This window comes from Salarias fasciatus, chromosome 23 (assembly GCF_902148845.1).
Source record: "Salarias fasciatus chromosome 23, fSalaFa1.1, whole genome shotgun sequence".
In the NCBI taxonomy this organism is placed as follows: domain Eukaryota; kingdom Metazoa; phylum Chordata; class Actinopteri; order Blenniiformes; family Blenniidae; genus Salarias; species Salarias fasciatus.
The window spans coordinates 26,163,469-26,183,412 of record NC_043766.1 but is presented as its reverse complement, the minus strand read 5'-3'; the positions used below and the strand labels follow the sequence as shown (position 1 = coordinate 26,183,412).

General features: G+C 40.2%; 1 protein-coding gene across 3 annotated transcripts in view; it reads right to left on the bottom strand.

The window, feature by feature from the left end:
• The window catches only part of ddah1 (dimethylarginine dimethylaminohydrolase 1), an 88,102-nt gene that overhangs the window by 7,971 nt on the left and 60,187 nt on the right, over positions 1–19,944 (bottom strand). For all 3 annotated transcript variants that reach the window (XM_030083121.1, XM_030083122.1, XM_030083123.1), the window contains 3 exons: positions 15,370–15,469; positions 12,266–12,339; positions 6,325–6,444 (listed from right to left, as the gene is read on the bottom strand). In XM_030083121.1, the coding sequence (XP_029938981.1) occupies positions 6,325–6,444; positions 12,266–12,339; positions 15,370–15,469 (294 nt within the window). The remainder of the gene's footprint in view (positions 1–6,324; positions 6,445–12,265; positions 12,340–15,369; positions 15,470–19,944) is intronic.

Sequence of the window (19,944 nt, the reverse complement as noted above, 5' to 3'; positions counted from 1 at the left end):
CTGTGGGCGCCTGGAGGGGATTTAATGGAGAACACAGGAGCAGACAGACATTCTTTCTCAGCAGATGTCATGTTATTTATGTAATCTGAAGGGGCTGAAGGTGGGACGGACAACAAGGGAAGGCGAGGGAAGAAGACGCCCGTGTTGCCAAGTGGAAGTCGGGGGGTGAGGATGTTATGACCAGAGAAGAGGCAGGTGCCTCTTAATGTTTATGAGCGCAACATCTGTGGACGGATACCTCAGAGACACGGAGGGGACGAAAGGTGGAAAACTAGTAAAAAAAAAAAAAACAGCAAAAAAAAAAAAAAAAAAGAGTGTCAACATTCACAAAAAGTATTTTGAGAACTGAAACCAGTTTTACGCCTTTGAGCCTGCTTTTCTCTATTTTATATTCATCCTTAATGCCTTGGGAGCTTTTTACAAATCATGTGTACATGCATATACAATATTTAGCTTTTGTTTAAAATGGAAAAGAAAAAATTGGCTGTCGGATAATGCTTGGAGCCAAAAATGTAACAAAACCGATCACAAAAACGAACTCTATTATTAAATCTTACTGTACTCGTGTATGTGTGTGTGTGTGTGTGTGTGTGTGTGTGTGTGTGTGTGTGTATGTGTGTGGGTCCAATCTTCACTTGTTCTAGATGGGGACAGTGGGGTCAGTTATGTGCTGAAGTTGACAAACAGAATGTATTTTTTTAAAAGTACAGTATTTAGTATTTCTTGTCAAACACAATGAAACGCCTGCTCTCACGAGAACGATTTGCAGGAAACCCTAACCCTAACCCTAACCCTTTCCAGCTTTCACTTTGGAAAAGTAACATATACGGTAACATTTTCAGAATGATCGCTGCACAATAGTACAAAAGTATGAAAAACTGAAATGGCTGTATTTTCCATGTCAGGCCACTTGTTAGCCATGTTTTTTTGTGATGCGCATTCATTATGATAGTGTAACACATTGTGGTTTATCAAGTTTCCTATTTTCCCTTGAAAAATGGTGCGCAAACCCCATGTCCAATAACCATCACAATGTTGCAGTGAACAAAGTTAACAAGTTAAGCGGCCGTAGCTCAAGTCATCTTGTAGTACCACTTTGTACCACCAGATGGTGTAATGGGTCACTCAAGGTCTGGTCCTGGATTCAGGCCAAGAAAGAAGAACAAGCTGTAACAATTGCTACAAGAGTAACAATATGTTTTTGACCATGTGCTGAAACTTTTGGCAACCATTCAGAGCACAAAAGTGGCGAGACTTAAATTTTACAAAGAATACATTGAACTGCGACTTTGGATCAGTTATTGACCCCATTGAACTGCTTTGGTTTGTTGGTCATTTTGTTTTCTGTGAGTCTGTTTGTTCAACTTGAAAATATTCATTTTCAGTGAGTAAACTACTTTTTCTGTGAGATTCTGTGAGACTAGTCCTAAGCTTTACTTCTTGTTGTCTCATGCTAGCTGTTGCCAAAGCTGTCCGTCCCTGGGAGTGGGATCCCTCCATACTATGGTTCTCCCCAAGATTTCTTCTTTTCCCACTGCGTTTCTGGAGTTTTTTCTTGCCGGATGTGAGGGTCTAAGGCGGTGGTTGCTTCGTTTTGTCTCGTTACTTTGAATTTGACATATTAACATTATGCTTATTCACTGTTTTTATTTTTACCAATCAATGTAACACCCTGAAGCCCTCTGAGGCAACTGTTGTTGTGATACTGGGCTATACAAAAATAAATTGATTGATTGATTAATTGATTGATTTAAAGTTTTGTTTTTTTTCCTTATCGAAGTTCTCTCTTTTTACGTCGCATTTAATTAATCACCAAATCATACACGGGTTGTGACGGTCAACCGGCAGAGCCACCGGCAAGTCTCATGTCTACTTGACGTACGGATAGGCGTGGAGGAGTGGGAGAACGTAATGACACAATTCAACAAGTGTGGGAGGAAAATGTGTGTTTTGTGAGCACAATGGGCTTTGTGGCTGGAGATGTTTTGATTACACTTTCCACTGACTGGGCCTGCTCCAACAGGGAAGACCAGGGCATTTACAGAGCACAAAAAGGCTGATTCCTCTGAGAGCCACATGGAACTGCTCTGACAGAATTGTAAGATGGATATACTCATACATTTCTTGCACATGGAATAAAACCATTTTTACGTAAATAAGTCATCACTAAAAACATGATTCGGCACAGTAGCTATAAGAGATGTTGTGAGTAGTCTGTAAGGATTTCCAATGTAAATATTCAGCATACAAGAAGCAAGATGCTTTATGTTTCTGGCAGCAATAACACTGTTTCCTGGAAAAACAATCATAAAGTTAGCATAAGCAATAAATCCCATCAATGAAAAAGGGCAGCTTAAAGAAAAAGTTGTCACAAGTTTGGACTCACTGTGATCGATGCATAAATCAAACTTACTAACTTACTTAAGGAATGCTTTTCATACATTAAACAGAATTAACAAATTAGTGTTTTACAAATGATTAACTTAGTAAGTCAAATGAGGAACTGACATCTAAAAAGACAATAAAAAAAACTTTAAAAGAGCTGTGAAAGCAATTTCTGAATACAGAACCACAGGCAGGGTGTCTCACATGTCTGTGTGTAACCAGACTGATTTCCAGGTCACTTGTGGGCGTGTTGCGTGATTGCAGCGGCCCTAAATGAAAACACCCGAGTCCATGTGCATGACCGCCAACACAGTCTCTCACACACAGGGGGATTAAGAGTGGTAAAGGGGAGAATAAACTCTGACTCCACCAAAAATCACTGTTGTTCATGTTTAATTCTTCGTTTTCATAGTAAAGATGACGTGACAAAACTTCTGGGCATGTGAACAAAATGCTGGACCGTATATATATATATATATATATATATATATATATATATATATATATATATATATATATATATATATATATATATATATATATATATACATACATATATATACACATACAGACATATATATAGAGAAAGATAGAGAGAGAGAGAGAGAGAGAGAGAGAGAGAGAGAGAGAGAGAGAGAGAGAGAGCAGGCTTCCTTCAGCATAGGCTCTCAAACAAATGTAAATCTTCATCAAGTCAACGGAGACTTAATTTTGGACGATGGCCAAGGTCCAGTCAATACACAGAGTGGTAGTCGGGCAGCTGAATGTGCTCAGTCAGAGCCTCTAAAACAACAATGTTTACCGTAAAGTCATAAAAATCCCCTCTGGGCAATGACAATTTGGAACAGTTAACAGAACACTGACAATTCACTGGACCCAAAGCTTTCCATTAGGGGAATCAGCAGAATCTCCCTCTGGCTACTCGTATTAATATGTATTATGGTCACTTCAGAAATCATTTGCATGGCGCCTTTATAACGTTTACTCTGCTTCTTTTCACTGAAGAACTACGTATAGCACATACAAGTTAAAAACCTGACGGAGGCTTCCCCCAAATGCACAGAGGAAATGAGTTTGAAATTGCTTCCTGCTAATGTTTGATAACTGTTTGTTATTGGATTTCACTCTGGAAACACTATTTATTGACTGCATATAGTGTTTACCGCTTCAAGTTATCCAGTGAAAGAAGACGTGAACTTGAGAGGAAAATGATGGAGGGAGATTCAGAGTTTCCCTGATAGCATTAAGAACAGACCTTCAAAATATAATCCAGATTTCATACAATTGCTCTTATTATGTTATGACTTCAGGCTGCTACCATCTAGTCTACAGCTGTCTCAGAGTCAGAATACAACCATAAATCAGGAAAACTTTAATATATAACGGAAGATCTTATAAGATGTTTGCTGCTATCCGTGTGTGTATGTGTGGAAAGGAGAAATTTCTTGGAAAAACAGAAGTCTTTTTTACAATGCCTTCAGTATTGAGAAGAAATCATTTAAAAAAAAGTACAGCTATTTTTTCATGTTCAATAGAGTACACTTCGGGAACAGCTGTAAAGGTTATGGCGTGTCTTGTGGCTTCTCTCCCTTGCTCTACTCTGCTCTCTCACCTGCCTTGAATGCTTGATTGATGCCAGCTTTACCTTGTTGTGTCCTCAGGCTGGTCAGTGGTTGGTTCATCTTTTGAGTTTGCTTGTGTGGCTGTTTACACTTGTCTGATTTCACACTTGGATTTTTTTTTTCCTTGCGTAGTTTTTCAGGTTTGTGTTTGCCCATGACTAATGCTGCGTGTCCCACAATGTCAGTTCAGTTGTGTTGTAGAACTTAGCAAATACTTTGACTTCAAGATCACAGTTTGAAAGAATACTTGTCCTGAAGACACACACAGTACTATATGACTTCCTGCTTTATTCACAAAACTTTATTGTGAAAGTACAATGTGCTCGTGTTTCTCACTTGTGTTTCTTGGAATGTTTGTGAGCGGGATTTGGTCAAAACAGGCAACAGTCTCCATGTCGTCACTTCATTTTCTATAAAACTGATGCAAGAATCACTGGAAGTGAATATCCAATTCTGAGCATCACAGCAACGAAACCGTGAGTCAAACAAGGCAGAAATACAGTAACAGAGCTAAAGCCTGCTGGACAGGGCAGCTTGCGTCAGGAAGGGAGCAGTGTGTGTGTGTGTGTGTGTGTGTGTGTGTGTGTACAGGAATGGGTGCTGCAGCCTCTGACAGCGGCTGTATTTCGGGATGATGACTTCATGAGTGAAGCTTGGCAGTGACGGCAGGAGATGGATGACGAAATCCATCCGGTCAATGTGAGTTCTCATGCTGGGGAGAACAAAACGCAGACACACACATATCCTCAGCACTAAGCCCTCCTGAATAGAGAGAAAGCCATAATAGTAATAAAAAAAAAAAATGTTTAAAATCAGATATCAGCCAGATATACCATAGATTCCGTGCACTCATCTATGAAATATAATTCATTATAAGCCATTGAGACGTACAGTGAATCGGCTCAGGTCCTCGCCTCTTGCCAGAGAATATCCTAAATCAGCAAAATGTAGCTCCCTATAGACAAATTGAATTAACTGGGCTCCAACTTTAATTTGTACAAAGTGTCTTTGTTCCAAGGGTACACAGATGAGAAGCTTCTCATTGCCACAAGAGCAGCATCCACATCCAAAACAAGCACTTCGAATTCATTAAAACTGCATTCATAAGATCCCACTCCCCCCACAAAGAGAACATTACCTAATTACAAATCCAGGGTTGTTAAAAGTCCTTTAAAACAGGAGCTAATTGCTGCAAGAGAGGGTGACGTAAGCCGTAATTAGAAAGCGAGCAGTGTGTCATTAAGTCTCGCTAACGGCCACTCCTCGCTCCAGTAGCTAATTACTGGGGTGATCAAACAGGCAGGAATCTTAATGAGTCGACGCTGGGATATAAAATTAATTAGCTTCTATACTTGTGCATGAATTTCTGAGAACTTGTATAACATCAGCAATGCAAACATGCTTACAAAACCAGTGCCTCCAACCTTGTGCTTCTCATTAGGATGTGCTGTCTGAGGGTCTCATTGTAAATGCCCCTGAGATAAACTCAGGGATGGACTTCAGGCATCCCTGTGGATTCCTGTGCCAGTAGGGGGTGGTATGACACTAGGAGGCAATTGAGGAGAAGCGCCAAAGAAGATCTGTGGCGGCCAAGGGTGAATATCCGTGTGTAAGTTATCATATGCACATCTGGGCTTTGTAAATACAGAATGCAGTGCATTTCAGTAATGCACGCTATAAAAAAACTATAGGTCTCATGTTGATGTTTGGGGATCTTAGGAATGATTCCACAGCAGGGATGGGCTGACATTACTCTCCTGGTGTAAACAGCCAGTCCGTCCCTGTCATGGTGTTAACCGTCTCCTCCTTATGTTGAGTGCTGCTCTCCTGGGTTTCCACTGTTGTGATAGAGCTCGATCGATTCACGGGCGCCTCTTTGGTAATGAGCTCAAGCTGTTTAATGGAAGGACAATACCTTCATAATTGCAGCTGGAGGGTGAGCGCCAGGGGCGATCCCGGCAGATTAACCGAGAGGATGAATTAATAAGGAAGGATTAAGGTGACAGGTGGTTTCAACGTCTTTGCAGGTGGAGGCTGCCATCGAGCTGTAAGTACGGGAGTCTGCTCTGAATCAACACGTGCAATGTTCTGTCTTGTACTGTTATTCCTGCTGAATACTTTGTAGAGCGGGGGGGGGGGGCAGGCCTGTTCGTACTAACTGGATCAAACCGAGAGTCAAAATGCGTCTGCTGCGTCAATGTGCGTCATCGTAATGAAAACAATGCCAATGCATTGATTCAGTGGTTACCATGGCGATGGCCAGGGGAAGGGCACTGCCACGGTGCACATACATCAATCACATACACAAGTTCCGTACTTTCAGGGCCTTCTGTGCCGGTTCACTGGAGCCGATGACGATCAGGCCAGGTCCTCCCATGCTGCAGAAGCTCTTCAGGTGAAGCTGCTCCTGCACGCGCACGGTGGAGACGGCGTAATCCTATAAAACACAACCACACAAAGGAAGGACGATCAGCTTCATAAAGAGGAGACAAACCCCGGTGATAAAGCTCATTTAAATAATGTCACCTCTCTCTGGGGTCAAACAGTGAAGTGAATCACTTTGGCGGTGTTTTCCTCTTCACTTACTGACTTTGTCCGCATTGCTGTAATTCTGCATAAATTCTTATTTCCTGAGAATGTAATGGTTTCTGCCTGACTGCCCAAAATAATAGACCGGTGAACAAGTGATAAGTATATGCAAATCCTGCTTTGACAGTGACATTGCCTCTGGATCTGTCAAACCACAACAATGCTCTGCAGCTTCCTTCAGTTCAACGCAGTGTTATCCACTAAAAGTACCTGATCACTTGTAACCAAAATAAGTCGCAAATAATGAACTTGTTCATTTTGGGGGTGGAGACAGGGACTGTTGCACTGCTGATAGTGTCTCCATCTGTCTTGTGAATAAATACAGATTTTATTCAAAAGTAGCGGCTTGCTTGTTACTTTGTTAGTGGAGCAAAAGGGGGATTTTACATCTAGTATATCATGAAAGAAAAGTATCTGTACATTTTAATTATTGTGTTTTTTTCTCTGCTTTAGGATATTGTGTCTGATTGATGAGTATTGTGCAGTTGTGAGAAGAATAGTCAATGTGGGATCCTTAAAAAATTAAATAGCTGTAATATTGCAGTGTTGCTGTGTTCAACTGAAGTTACATCACTAAGTGGGAAGAGTATCTGGATTTAAAGGGTTGGAGAAATAAATAGCTTTACAAACTAATCACAATGAGAAGAAGCAGTGAGACTTGTTTTTTTTTTTTTTTTTTTTTAATAGATAAACTGCTACACACGCACACGGCAGCCGACAGGCCTAATTAAAAGTGAGCTAATGTTTATTTAAGGCTGTTACAGCGAACCCGTCAACCCATCTTCTATACTGCTTTATCCTTTTCATGGTCGCAGGAAGCTGGAGCCGATCCAGACACAAATGAGAGTCACAAATCATCTGAAGTAAATGTTTTTGTGTGAGTAACCTAGAGTACTGGAGTATGGAGGAAAAACTCTACATCGAATTCACCTTGAATGGAAGATATTTGAGCAAATCAAAAGAATATTCTGAACAAGCAGTCGCGTTAACAGTGACTGTTGATGCTAATAACATTAGTTTGACTCTATAAAAAGGCAAAGCTGCACTACCAGGATACATTGTGTTTTGATGCTGCGTGGAACTAGCACCACTAACGAGGTGCTTGTCCTCCAGTGAACAGGAGTTCAGTGAAATAGTAACATGTAGTAACATATGCCTCCGTCCTCAGTAAGTGAGCAGGACAAAGAGACACATCTGGGTCCACAAATGAGTTGGAAGTTACTTCAAAAGACAGTGAATGTAAGTGCATGAATTATTCCACAGCAGTAATTAGTTGCTATTATATTACTGCCGGAACAAGTGGGGTTAAGGTGTTTCATTATTTTATAGCAAATTTTTTCACCATACTGGTTATAGTTGAGAAGAGACCAGAGTGAGCACTGTGGCCGACTGTGCAGAGTTATTAAACAGGGTCTAACGTGGCATTTAAATAAGGTGGAGGACAGCTCATTGGTGGAAACAGCGGGAGTTTCTGAGAGCTGATGTCACTCAGTTAAAGGCTCTCGGGGAGATTACAGAGAAACCAGTAGAAGCCTGATTAGAAACACTTTCTTTGGCTTCAGAGAGTCTGCATACCAAATGTTGTCATCAAAAGTTTGACAAAAACAGGATAAAAACACTTGAAACAACTTCTGTTAACGATAGCTTCATCAAAGCCCTGAGAATCTCTGCTGTGTTACTTCAGAGCAGTTAATTAAAATCTTAAATAACACATTTCAGGAGAAATGTGAAACAAATTCAGAGCAGCCAAGGCAAACAACACTACATCAACATCTATTGAAATGAAGCTATTGTGGATTAGGGAATGGGCACTGCACTTTTTGAGACCAATGAGAATAACAATGACATAATGCACTGTGAAAAACCATATGGTATGACAATCTATACAAGACAATCAATTGCTAATGTTCATATCTATTGGTCGTAAGAAGACGGAGAAATAAACTTAAGCAGCCTTTGAATGGCTGAATATGTGGATAAAAACTGCTTTAAACTGGCAAACTGCATCCAGACCGATCAATGTATAACACTAGTATGTACAGAGTGGGGTCACATGTGCATTACTCTGCCAGGGCCTATACTGCTATTATTATCTTTGGCAGTTAACAGTTGTTTTTGGGCTGCTTGAGTGTTTAAATACTGATTTTATGCTGCTTGAAAAACAAAACAAAACAAAACAAAATTCCCATTCATATCTGAAGAATTACAGCATGTCCTGTCAAAACAACGTAATTTTACAACTGACACTGTTTTGACTTCCACGCCGGAGTTTCCTCACTGTACAGTTGATTGATTGTGCATTAGATGCAAAGGATCACACTTTGTGACAGCTTCACATACTTCCAGCCTTGTGAGAGTTGCCGAAGCCAGAGTTTCGTCCTGCTGAGATTTGTAAACCTTGAAGTGATACAGAGCTGTAATGTGAGTTATGATAGGATGTGGAACTTCAGGCTTTATTTGAAAACCTTTTTCATTTCCACATCAATACAAATTCATTTTGATGACTGTGTGAATTATAAGTTGTACCTAATAAAAAAGCTTCGTTCTCTGACATGCATCTGCTTTCCAAGTCATTTAGCATGTTTTGAATAGGATTTCATGGCCTCTGCCTTCATAAAACTTATGAAGTACCGTATACTTTTTCCATGGATGCACATCGGTGTAACATTATTCATTCAATTATATGTTAACACTTCTTTTGTCAATATGTGCACATCATCTGCTCAATTTCTAGCCAAGAATCACATGACTGAACAGCAGAAGAGCTAAGAGCACTTGGCTGTACATCATGCAAAAACAAGAAACCCTGAATTACCTTATCCTTGATTCCCCCCCCCCACCCCCCCCCCCTGAAATCTCTTCTGGGGACTTCTTCTGATGATTCATGAAGGTATTTTGGCAATTATGCAATCTGGACTTTCTTCGACACCCCCAACCCCACTATAAACGCAAGGTTTTTTTGTGCTAAATTTTTTTCTGCTAAATTAAAAATACAAATCCATATAAATATTCTCATTATTGTGAGAAGGATAAGCGAGGAAGAGACAGCTGCTTTTCTTCTGCACGAATAGGATAACCTTGACTAACCCAGAAGAAAAGCTGACTCAGCAACAAAACACATGTGTCTGTTTCATTGGCAGTGATTAGGAGTCAACATAACAGGAATGGTTTCACTTCTATTTGACTTCCCATATAAACTGATTTCATCAATGAGAGCAATTGTTCTGACCTCTGCAGGGAACTTTAAAGAAAAGTGCTTCAACATCTGCGCGCAGTTGCTGAGGACTAAACAAACCTGGCAACAAAATGATCCTTAACCTGATAATGAAAGGAAAAACCAACAGCAAAAGGAGGAATCCATCTGATAAGAAGCGGAAAAAACAATAATTGGCACTCAAGCAATTTTTGGTGTCATTTGCCAGAGACGCACCATTAAGTCCCCCTTTATCAAAGATGACAGAAAACACAAGAGGAATCCATAATGAGGAATTCAAATCAGATACAGATGGCAAGATGGAAGCATAAAGTGATTAAGGTTACCATAATGTGTTCAACTCCTGACATTATGACCCACCTCTGAACTCGTCCGTAAGCCGGCTTTTTGAATTTGACACAGCTGTTCACAAGAATTCACATAAATTTTGTGCTGAAAATTCACTGCTTCAAAATAACAGCAAAACAAGCAGGATGGGAACCGTTTGTGTCTGTGACCCACATGGGGAACCAGGCAGTCTGTGACTTGACTTTTCAGTAATGCTTGGGACTTTTATATTGATATTTTGTTTAGGTTGTGAGTGGAAAATGGTGAGTTTGGAAAAGGTGAAAACTTTGGGTTATAATAAAGAAAAATTCAGAAACAAAGATCTTATAGACTGTTCCCCTTCTAGGTGGGCACATTCATGTACCAATATTCAAAAATAATTAATAGTTGTTTAATTTCGTGTGTTATTTCATTTGATAATCGAATCAATGCCAGGTTTCATTATTTTTTATTTTTCATGCCGTATCACGTTGTAATCAAGGTGCAACTCAAGCATTCATAAATGTGAAGCTTGAAAAAAAAATATCAACAGTTTTTTCACTTCAGTAAAACTTAGTATATTACATTAACTTTCAAATACAACTCAACAACATCCAGAGAGAAGTGGGGTAAGGCCGCCTCTCTGTAAGTGTTTCACATTAGCGATGTGTCAACACAGCAGACACGAGCAGGCCTTCTCACTGCCATAATTAATAATGACAGACGGAGAATGGTCCATAAAACAATTAATGAAATCCCTTTTTTCAATCTGTGTCATCAACGGCATGTTTAATCACTGCGAACAGAGTTGACGGAGGTTAGCATCAATACTTGATTAAAAATGCCTTGAAGCCAGCTGAGGCGCTAACCACTAATTGCCAGTGGGACTCTTTACAGCGGCACCGATCAATCCCTGAGCGCTTTGCTCAAATTGTACAGAATAACAAAGCTGGAGTTTTCAGTTTTCACTATTTTCGCTATGATTGTTCTCTGCTGAAGTATTTCGGTTTTTTTGTTACTTCTACATTTATATCTGGAGATGCACAAAGCACATTCATTTTCAGACTCAGTAAATATACACAGAAATAAGCAGCACGGCATTCTGCTCGCTGGTTAGACGACAGGTATTTTCACTTTTGCTATTATTTTTATTCTGCTGAAATTCAGTGCTTTTTCTGTAGCAGACTGCTTTTATAAAGAAACAAAACAGCAAAAAGCTAGTGCAGTGATAGAAGTGGTGGAGAAGAGCAGTGACTGGTTTGAGGCAGAGAAGGATGGACAAAGAAATTGAATTAGAAGACGAGAAGACAGTGCAAAATGGAAAGGAAAAAAAAACTCCAAGAAGAATGGAGTGATGATATTATTACCTATTTGGTCTAACCCATTTATGATTGATCACACATTTATTTCTTCCTTTCCTGTCTGCGCTGTGTGATTGCTCAGAGAAGACTTTCATTGAGGAATGATTCAGAAATTCAGAGAGCTGAATGCATATTCAAGGAATACATTCTTTGTTTTACAGTAAGACACCTCGTAGAAGTTTAATATTCATCTAATATTTGCTCATAGTTACATAATATGCCGAGAAATCTTTCCTATGAATTGGAATTGTTTCCTGATGCCTATACAGTTGCTTTTCGTCATTAAAATTTCTCATTTTTGAAGTTAAGACATGGCTGCAGAGTGGTACTGGGGTTAGCACTCCCACCTCACAGAAAGAAAATCCCCGGTCTGATTCCGAGGTTTGGACCACTCTGTGTGGGGTTTGCATGTTCCTACTGTGCAAGATTATATATATTTATTTTGCAGAGTACTCAAGAATGTGTGTATTAGGTGCATAGTTTACGTACGTTTGATCTGTAAGGGGTGTACAATATCTTTATTCACAGTGAGCTGAGATCAGATCAATATTTAATTGATGTCTGTTTTATGAACTACTCAAGGAAGTCTACAAAAATGTGTTGCATCACATGTTAATGAGTTAAAAGGAGTGTGTGATGCTGTACCTGGTAAAACCTGAATATATCCTGAATTTGAGGTTTTGTAAACTTCTCCCTACTGTTTCATTTGAGTACTTATTTCAGGTATATCACTCATATTTTTTTTAACACTGCGATGCTTTTTGCGTAATTGAAACACTTCATCTCACCTTAAATGCATCGGCTAGTATCTCTGCTCCTCTCTGATTGGTCCGTTTGGAAAGACCCACAAAGAACTCTCGACCTGTAAAAGAGACATTTGAAATTAATATCACATCTAAAAATGAGAATTTCTAAAGTCCACAATTTTAAAGCCTAAAAAGAGCCTACAAAGAGCGTGCGGAGCTACAATAGCTGTATGCTATTCACCACTGTGACTCAACGCAGGCCTGTGAAGGAGGCCAACTGTGGTCAATATGGCGGGGCAAAAACAGACAAAGTCATGAATGGCTGGCAAGGCTGCGGCAGCACACTGAGCTCAGGGATGGCCTCCTAATGTTGCTGCTAAGCCTTTACAATACGAGCCATTAGCCAGGGCCCTGCCAACAGGAAATGTTTTGACTCTGCCATGTGAAACCGATTTCAGCTGGAACGAGCCACGGCCCAGAGTCACTGTCTCAAAACCCAATTAAGTGTACTATGCTTTTTACCCCTGGCCTGTGCAGAACGCAGAAGACGCTGACCTACATTTTAAGTTCCGACAAGACGGTAACAGAATGTACAGAAAAAGTAATAGGGACCACAGTGTTCTGCGCTCGCTGCCTTCATCAGTTTTATTACCCGATGCCCAAGGGATGCCGCGGCAAGTTTCGCAGAAGTGCAGAACAGTACACAGCACGGGACAGCGCACAACCGTTTTGTAACAAAGTATTTTCAGGGGGAGATTGGGCTCGGTGCGCTGAGGCACCGGGTCATCGAGGTCACACCCAGGAATGTTTGTGCAGAGGATCCCAAACACAGATGCATGCTCGCAGACACGCAGTCGTCTGCTACCTCAGCCATCCATCAGCGGGCTGCGGAGGACATGCTATTTAACTGTACCCTTCTGTTTCCTGTTTACCACTATAGCTTTTTATTTATGTAACTCAACTGGCAGAGTAGTCCTTACATGAACTGAAGTTTGCAGGTTGCATGTGAGGTGCAGTTTAATGAAATTCTCCCTGATGCGAGTGAATAAACAGTAAATACTGACATAACATTTCTATAGCTTATATAAAGTTTTTTTTTATTAAAGGGATTATATTAGCACAATTTTTGACAAATTCTATGTCTTAAGTCATGAGAAACTGCTCATCAGACAGACGTGTGCCTCTTCAGAATTGCAGTGCTCAGTTTATACTTCAGATGTTTACAGGCTAAAGAAAAAAAAAAAAAACAACTCAAAAATCATCCACTAAGAAGCAATGGGTTGTTGAAGTCTTGAAAATAGTATGAACTTCCAAATCTGAACTCAGTCTGCTTCTTCTTGCATCTTTTTAAAAGATAAGGACAATATTTCCAATGCTATAATTTTAATGAAACACGTGCCTAAGCTTTTAAACGCTTGTTGTGCTTAATTCTCGTCATGATAGATTTTACTGTCTAAAATTAGTCATACGAAGCTTTGATCTGTGGGAACCTTGACTGAGAAAGTTTTATACAGTGAAAGTTCAGCTGGTAAAACCTTTAATAGCTGCTAAATATAACTACAAGAAAGACTTAATTCCTCCAGCAACGTGGCTCACGTTTTCTTTCTTTCCTTTCAACTAAATTGCTCTTTACAGTTTTATTTGCAGCTGACTTTGTAAAGATAAATTGCAATGATGCATTTAATGGCAAATCAAATGCCAGAAAAGAAACATTAAAAATACATAAAGGTTTTCAAATACAGCATTGTGCATGAAACAAGACAATGGACATCCTCTACCTTTAACGGTTCCATTACAAACAGAAAACATTAAATAAAGGATCAGCACATAAAACTATAAAGTTATTTAATATAAATAAACTATTTGACAATGAAAGGAAACGTCACTGATCCCTTTTGAAGCTATGGTGGTCACCTGTTATCGTTGGGATTCAAACCTGTGATCCAAAGTTCGCTTCCCTAACCTCTCAGCCACTACTGCCACAAAGATGAAGAAACGATGAAGGCAATAGTAACCACCAAGGTTATCATTCTCAAGGATTCTCATTACATTTTGTGTTATATAATGTGTGTTCCATGAAAAACAGGATGGTGAAGGTACTGCCAAACACAGCTGCATTAGCTTAGGCACCGCAGGGCCTCTCTGCCATAACCATAGAAATGACAGGCTCCATACTGCATATCGGGGGTCAGCAGGCTTTTAAAAAATTAAAGCTATACGCAGTTTTCTGATAAATTTATGGCACTACTTCTTACAGATTTGATGAATATTTTCAGCTGCAGAGTTCACTCTTAATAACAGCATTAATTCATGTGAGGAGTCTCGGGCTCAAGCTTCACAGATTTACCATAATTCAACACATAACCTCAACATGCAACATTTCTGTTGATCTCAATTAGTTGATTAGTTGAAAGGTAATTTCCAATAAGTGAACAAATTTAGTGACATAGTTCAAAATCACACCAGTAAGGTTTTAATATTTACACTTTTGCAACATTTTTAGGAGGTCAGTACAAGTTTTTAGTGACTACTATCTTCTAAATATATGCAATGCAGGTTACTTACAATTTCTCTGCAGACTACCGGGTGTCCAGCCTCTCCTGTGTTTTCATACAATGCATTTCCACCCCTGATTACGCTGTCATGAGTACACCACAGCATACCAAAGTGTTAGATTATCGAGAACTTGTAAGATTGAATGGCTGCATCGTGATCGCCACTCTTATCTCGCAGCAAGAAGATACCTGCTTCAGCTGTGGTATTTAGGGCCTTTCTTGTGTGGAGCCTGCACTGCTGCGGGTTTTCTCAGGGTACTCTTTTTTCCATCTCCAGTCAAAGGACAGCAGTATTAGGTGAGATGGTGTAAACCACAGGTGTGAATGTGTGTGGTTGGCTGCTTCTCTCTCCAGGGTGTAATTTCACATGTGTCCAGTGCCAGCTGGACCAGATTCAACTCCTCTCAACACAAAGTTCGACAAATCAGTGTTTAACATACATGAATGGATAGATTAGATTGGTTCTATTGAATTGTTCAATTTCCTTCTCAAAATTACGGCCCATCTATTTTTACTCCTAAAACTTAAAAAACAATTGCTCAAAGTTTGTGAATCATAAAATGCAGAGAGAATGAGAGCAGAGTGACAAACCAGTGAAAAGGACATCTCCTCCATCCAGCGTTGCGTTCTCATCAGTCATTTCCACAATGTTCAAATTCAAATTCTTCAGAGCCTCCTTCATTGCCACCGTCTGGAACAACCAAAGGGACACAGACAGAAAAACACTTAAAACATCTGTGGAATTAGGCAAAATGCTGAACTGTGACGCACGGTGTGCTACCTCAGCATTTCCTATCTTGGGGAATATTTAACATTGTCTAATCACACGTGTGTAAACAAAATGATGACGATGTTTTTCTTTTCCTGCATATCCACTGGATTTCTACAAGGCAGAGAGTTAAACAGGCTCCAGGTCGCGGAGACTGAGTGCCATGAAGCAAAAGCTTTTCCCTGCAACAGGTTGAACTGACATCATTGCAGTGAGCCATGAAATGATGTCATTTTGTAGGAAGCATGTTAAAACTTTTACAAGACTTTAGTTGTGGAAAACCGGTACACTGAAGGACAGGCACAAACTCCGCGAACGCGTCTTCCGCTACTTGTGCTCTGGGTCATCTGCCTTTCACATATTTATAGGAAGGAAGTGCAAGGATGGCTGCCACACGGATACCATTAGCATAGAGTTCGAACCATCTCCCCTGATGGAAAATTACGGGAAATTCACATTCACCTGCATGCATGTGCGCTCTGCTGATCTTGAGACCTCAGGAAAGGAAAGCTCTTTTTCTGGCTGAACACTGGCGAGTCTGCTCTCCTGTCTGACCGCCCAGGGTGATTTTTACTGTCCTGTTTTTTGGGGTTCCTGTGGGAGTAGTTTCCAAGGCCAGTCATGTTAGCAAGAGCATCAGTGTTTCCACAGGCCCTATCTCGCTATGACCTCAGCCTGCTCGCTGTGCGCTCTGTGGCAAACATAACGATCCTGCTTCTCCTCATCTGTGGAACGCTGAACCATGAGGTCATCCAGGTGGACCATCATGCACTGCCAGATAAGCAGAGGGCTGCATAGATATGCACACCGGTGCCCAGATATATCTATTTACAAGAGCTGCTGCTAGTTCAAATTTTGCTGTGCTTTGTTTACAGTGACAATGAAGAATTTGTGATTCTGATTCTTGTGATATTCCCATCTGCACCGCACATAAAAGCAGCTGTCAAGTCGCAGAACTGCTGTCTCTTTCTCTCTTGCTCATAACCAATCTGTTAGCTTGAGCATCAGCCAAAGATGCTGTTCAGAGCTGAAGAGGGAGACTTAATCTAAGCCATTAATCCTGGAATCCATATGCCTTAATGTAAATAACATGAACAGCATCCTGAATTACACAGTGCATGCATGTTATTAACAGGAATTAATAAGCGATAGTTTACTTTAACAGGACTTGTCTAAGCTGTTCCACTGATGTCTCTTCAAAAGAATTCATAACTGCTGCCATTTAGGCTACGTAGCATCTTCCTCTTACGAACTGCTGTAACATCACCTGAACTTGATAGGTGAGTTAAGCAGCTCAGCTCCAGTGTCACTATTATAAACACGAGTATAAATATGAGCATATCATTAACGCATTCCAGCGGATGGAGACCGTTGAACATATTAAAACTCAAGTCAATTTTTTACCACTTTTGCCAGTAGTTTAGCGCCTGAACTACTTTTCAGGGCAGTAAAGCAGACAGCGGTGGTGAAGGTTAAGCTGAGGAGCAAAATCAAGATGTTTTAACCCCTTCCTCAACTAATGTCAGAACCTGTGATAGATAAAATAAAAATAGTGAGACTGCAGATTGAAATATCTAAAATAACTTTCTGTTACACAGTGGTAGACCTCAGTTTACACAACAGTGCAAGGTGTGTGTAAATCCAAGATGAGCTCAAAGTAGAACTCCTAGTCCTCCACATCAAGAGCAGCTAGTTGAAAGGATTTAGACATCAAGTTTAAATTACCCCAGTACCCCCTTCGCAGTGGGTGTTTACAAGTTCATTATAAAAGCCAAATGTGCCAATGCACTTTGGTCAGCTCAGCACACACTGGAGAGATATCTCAGCTGGATTGGACGCAGGTCTGATTCTCCCAGGAAACGTTTGACAAAGATTTGGAGGTAGAGATATCTTAGCTTCACAACTGTTCAAAGTGTAGAAATAATGTCAAACGGGAAAGATTGGATGGATGGATGGATGGATGGATGGATGGATGGATGGATGGATGGATGGATGGATGGATACGGTGATCATGAACACAATCAACAACAAGCTAGTCAGTACTTCTATTCACAAGCAATCCCTGTTTCTTTAAATAACCTCGTGACCCAGTAGCTCCCAACCACAATGGCCTTTCCCCAAGTCATTGACTTTCCATAGGCCAGACAGTGGAATCCCACAGACTAATCAAACTTTCCTCCTCCGTGTTTCATCTTTGCTACCAGGATTCTATTCATCGTATTGCTTTAGTTGATGAAGGAAGAACGCGCTGTCCCTCCAAAGTAAATGGGTTAACAAAATTATCAGTGGTTTCAAAGGCAATGACAACAACAGCGGGCATATTGACTACAGCTAACACTTAATCCAGCTGGTATTTTCTTTGTGCATTTCCAAGCCACTCTGTTTTTTATTTAGTGTGGTTTGTGGGATGGGAAGTAAAAGATTGAATCAGGGTCTTAGGAACAATCCAGATGGGTGACGGAGAACTTTGTATTTGTTTTTTGTTCAAGTCACGTGTTGTGCTGTCTTTGTGTGTCATAGCAAAGGCTTGTCATTGTAAAACTATTTGTGTGCACCACTGATTCAATATATGAAGGAATTACTAAACAGAGACAAATGCGTCAATCGGCCACTAAAAATATCATAGTTGCATGCATCCCCTTCCCAATAAACATGAAGAAATGTCTCTTTATAAACTCTGAAAGATGCGGACTGCTAGAGGAGAAACTGGCAAAGGCAGTGGAGAAGTGTATACCAACGAAGAAAATAAGGAGCTTTCCAAGGCCCACCTTTATGGTTGACCTGAACATACAGCAGTGCAGGCTTACCTTAGCTATAGACTTATTCCTTAAATATAAATGTTCATATGTTTTATATTACTTTATTCTAATTTTATATATTTTAAAATAAATGTTATTTAAAAATAATACATTTATCACATGCCCCATGCATCTTAGCAGGGAGCTCACGTACCACTGGTGGTACACCTACCACAGTTCTCACAAACCTGACTGTGTCACAGTGCAGGCTTCAGTATCATGGCAGTCATCTTCCCAGGAATCTGGCAGACTGAGGCAGTCATTTACCTCAGCTCTCTGGCATTCCCTCCAACATCACAGGAGGTGATGTGACCCAGAAGCTGGTAAAGCTTCACGCACTGCCTTATCAACGGCCAATCAAAGAGATCGCAGTAAGACATCCACAATGTCTGCTGAGTACAGTGGAGAACGCAAAATGTACAAAGCAGCAAATGCGCTTGTGTCAGACAACCTGGATTTTCAATCATCGACAATGTCTATGTAGTCCAAATTCGGAAAAAATATGACCTGATTATAACGACATTGCCCATTTCTCACTTATTGGTACGTAAACAGAAGTTCTTTCTGGTGTCCTAAAAGACTCTGTGACTTCAATCTGCCCAAATTTTGTCTATTTCAGAGTAACACTGGAAATTTGGCTATAGGTTTTGCCAATTCAGCCTTGTAAAAAGAATTTAGTGAAGATTTCCTTTATTTAGCAGCAATCTAAACAATTTCAGGGCCTGTGGCAAAATCTAAATATCAGAGAGGCAAGCTTCAGCTTTACTGGATTTGTTGCACAAACCTAAATGCCAAATTATCATAATTCCTGGGTTGTGGCAACATTTTGCCAAAAGAACAAAGTTGCCAGATGTCTCTTTAATTTTGGAGTCCAAGCAGAAACACAGGAAAAAGCTGTTTCACCCCCATTTTACACCTGACGCAGTGTAAAACGAATAATAAACCGATCGGACAATGTAAAAAAAAATTGCTTGGGATTAACATACTACCTTACAGTGAAAGATATAATGAACTTTTCATCTTTTTAAAAGTATCAGTGTCGAATTACAAGGAATGAGAGAGGCCACGATGACTGGTATATCTGAAACAATGCAGACAGATTGAAAAGGAAGAAGCATCAACACACAACTTCAAATACAGTTAGTTCCAGAAAAAGTGCAGATTTATTGAAGCAAAGCCTATTTTTGCTTGAAGTATTCACTTGAAAAGAAAGACTATCAGTGCCACAAATGGATGCACCTGCTCGGCTACAGGGTCTCTGCGGGCTGCGGCGTTCAGACGGTGGCAGCAGCAGGTCCTTTGTGAGATGAGGAAATCCTCTTGGCACCGTCACACCTCCTCCTGTCTGTGTTCGTCACATTATTTATGCCTTTCTTTCTGGCAGCCTGTCAGCATATAGTAAAAATCTAATTTCAGTAAATGACTACACATTTATAAAATAAGGAAGTGTATGACGTTTGGGTTGTTTTCAGTCGCACAGCCACCTTTGAAACAAGTTTTTGTTCTGACATGATCTTTTGTAATAAATGTGATTAAAGGGTGATTTAAAAGCCATTTTTGAAAAAAAAAAAATCATGATCATAAGTACACAATGAAATC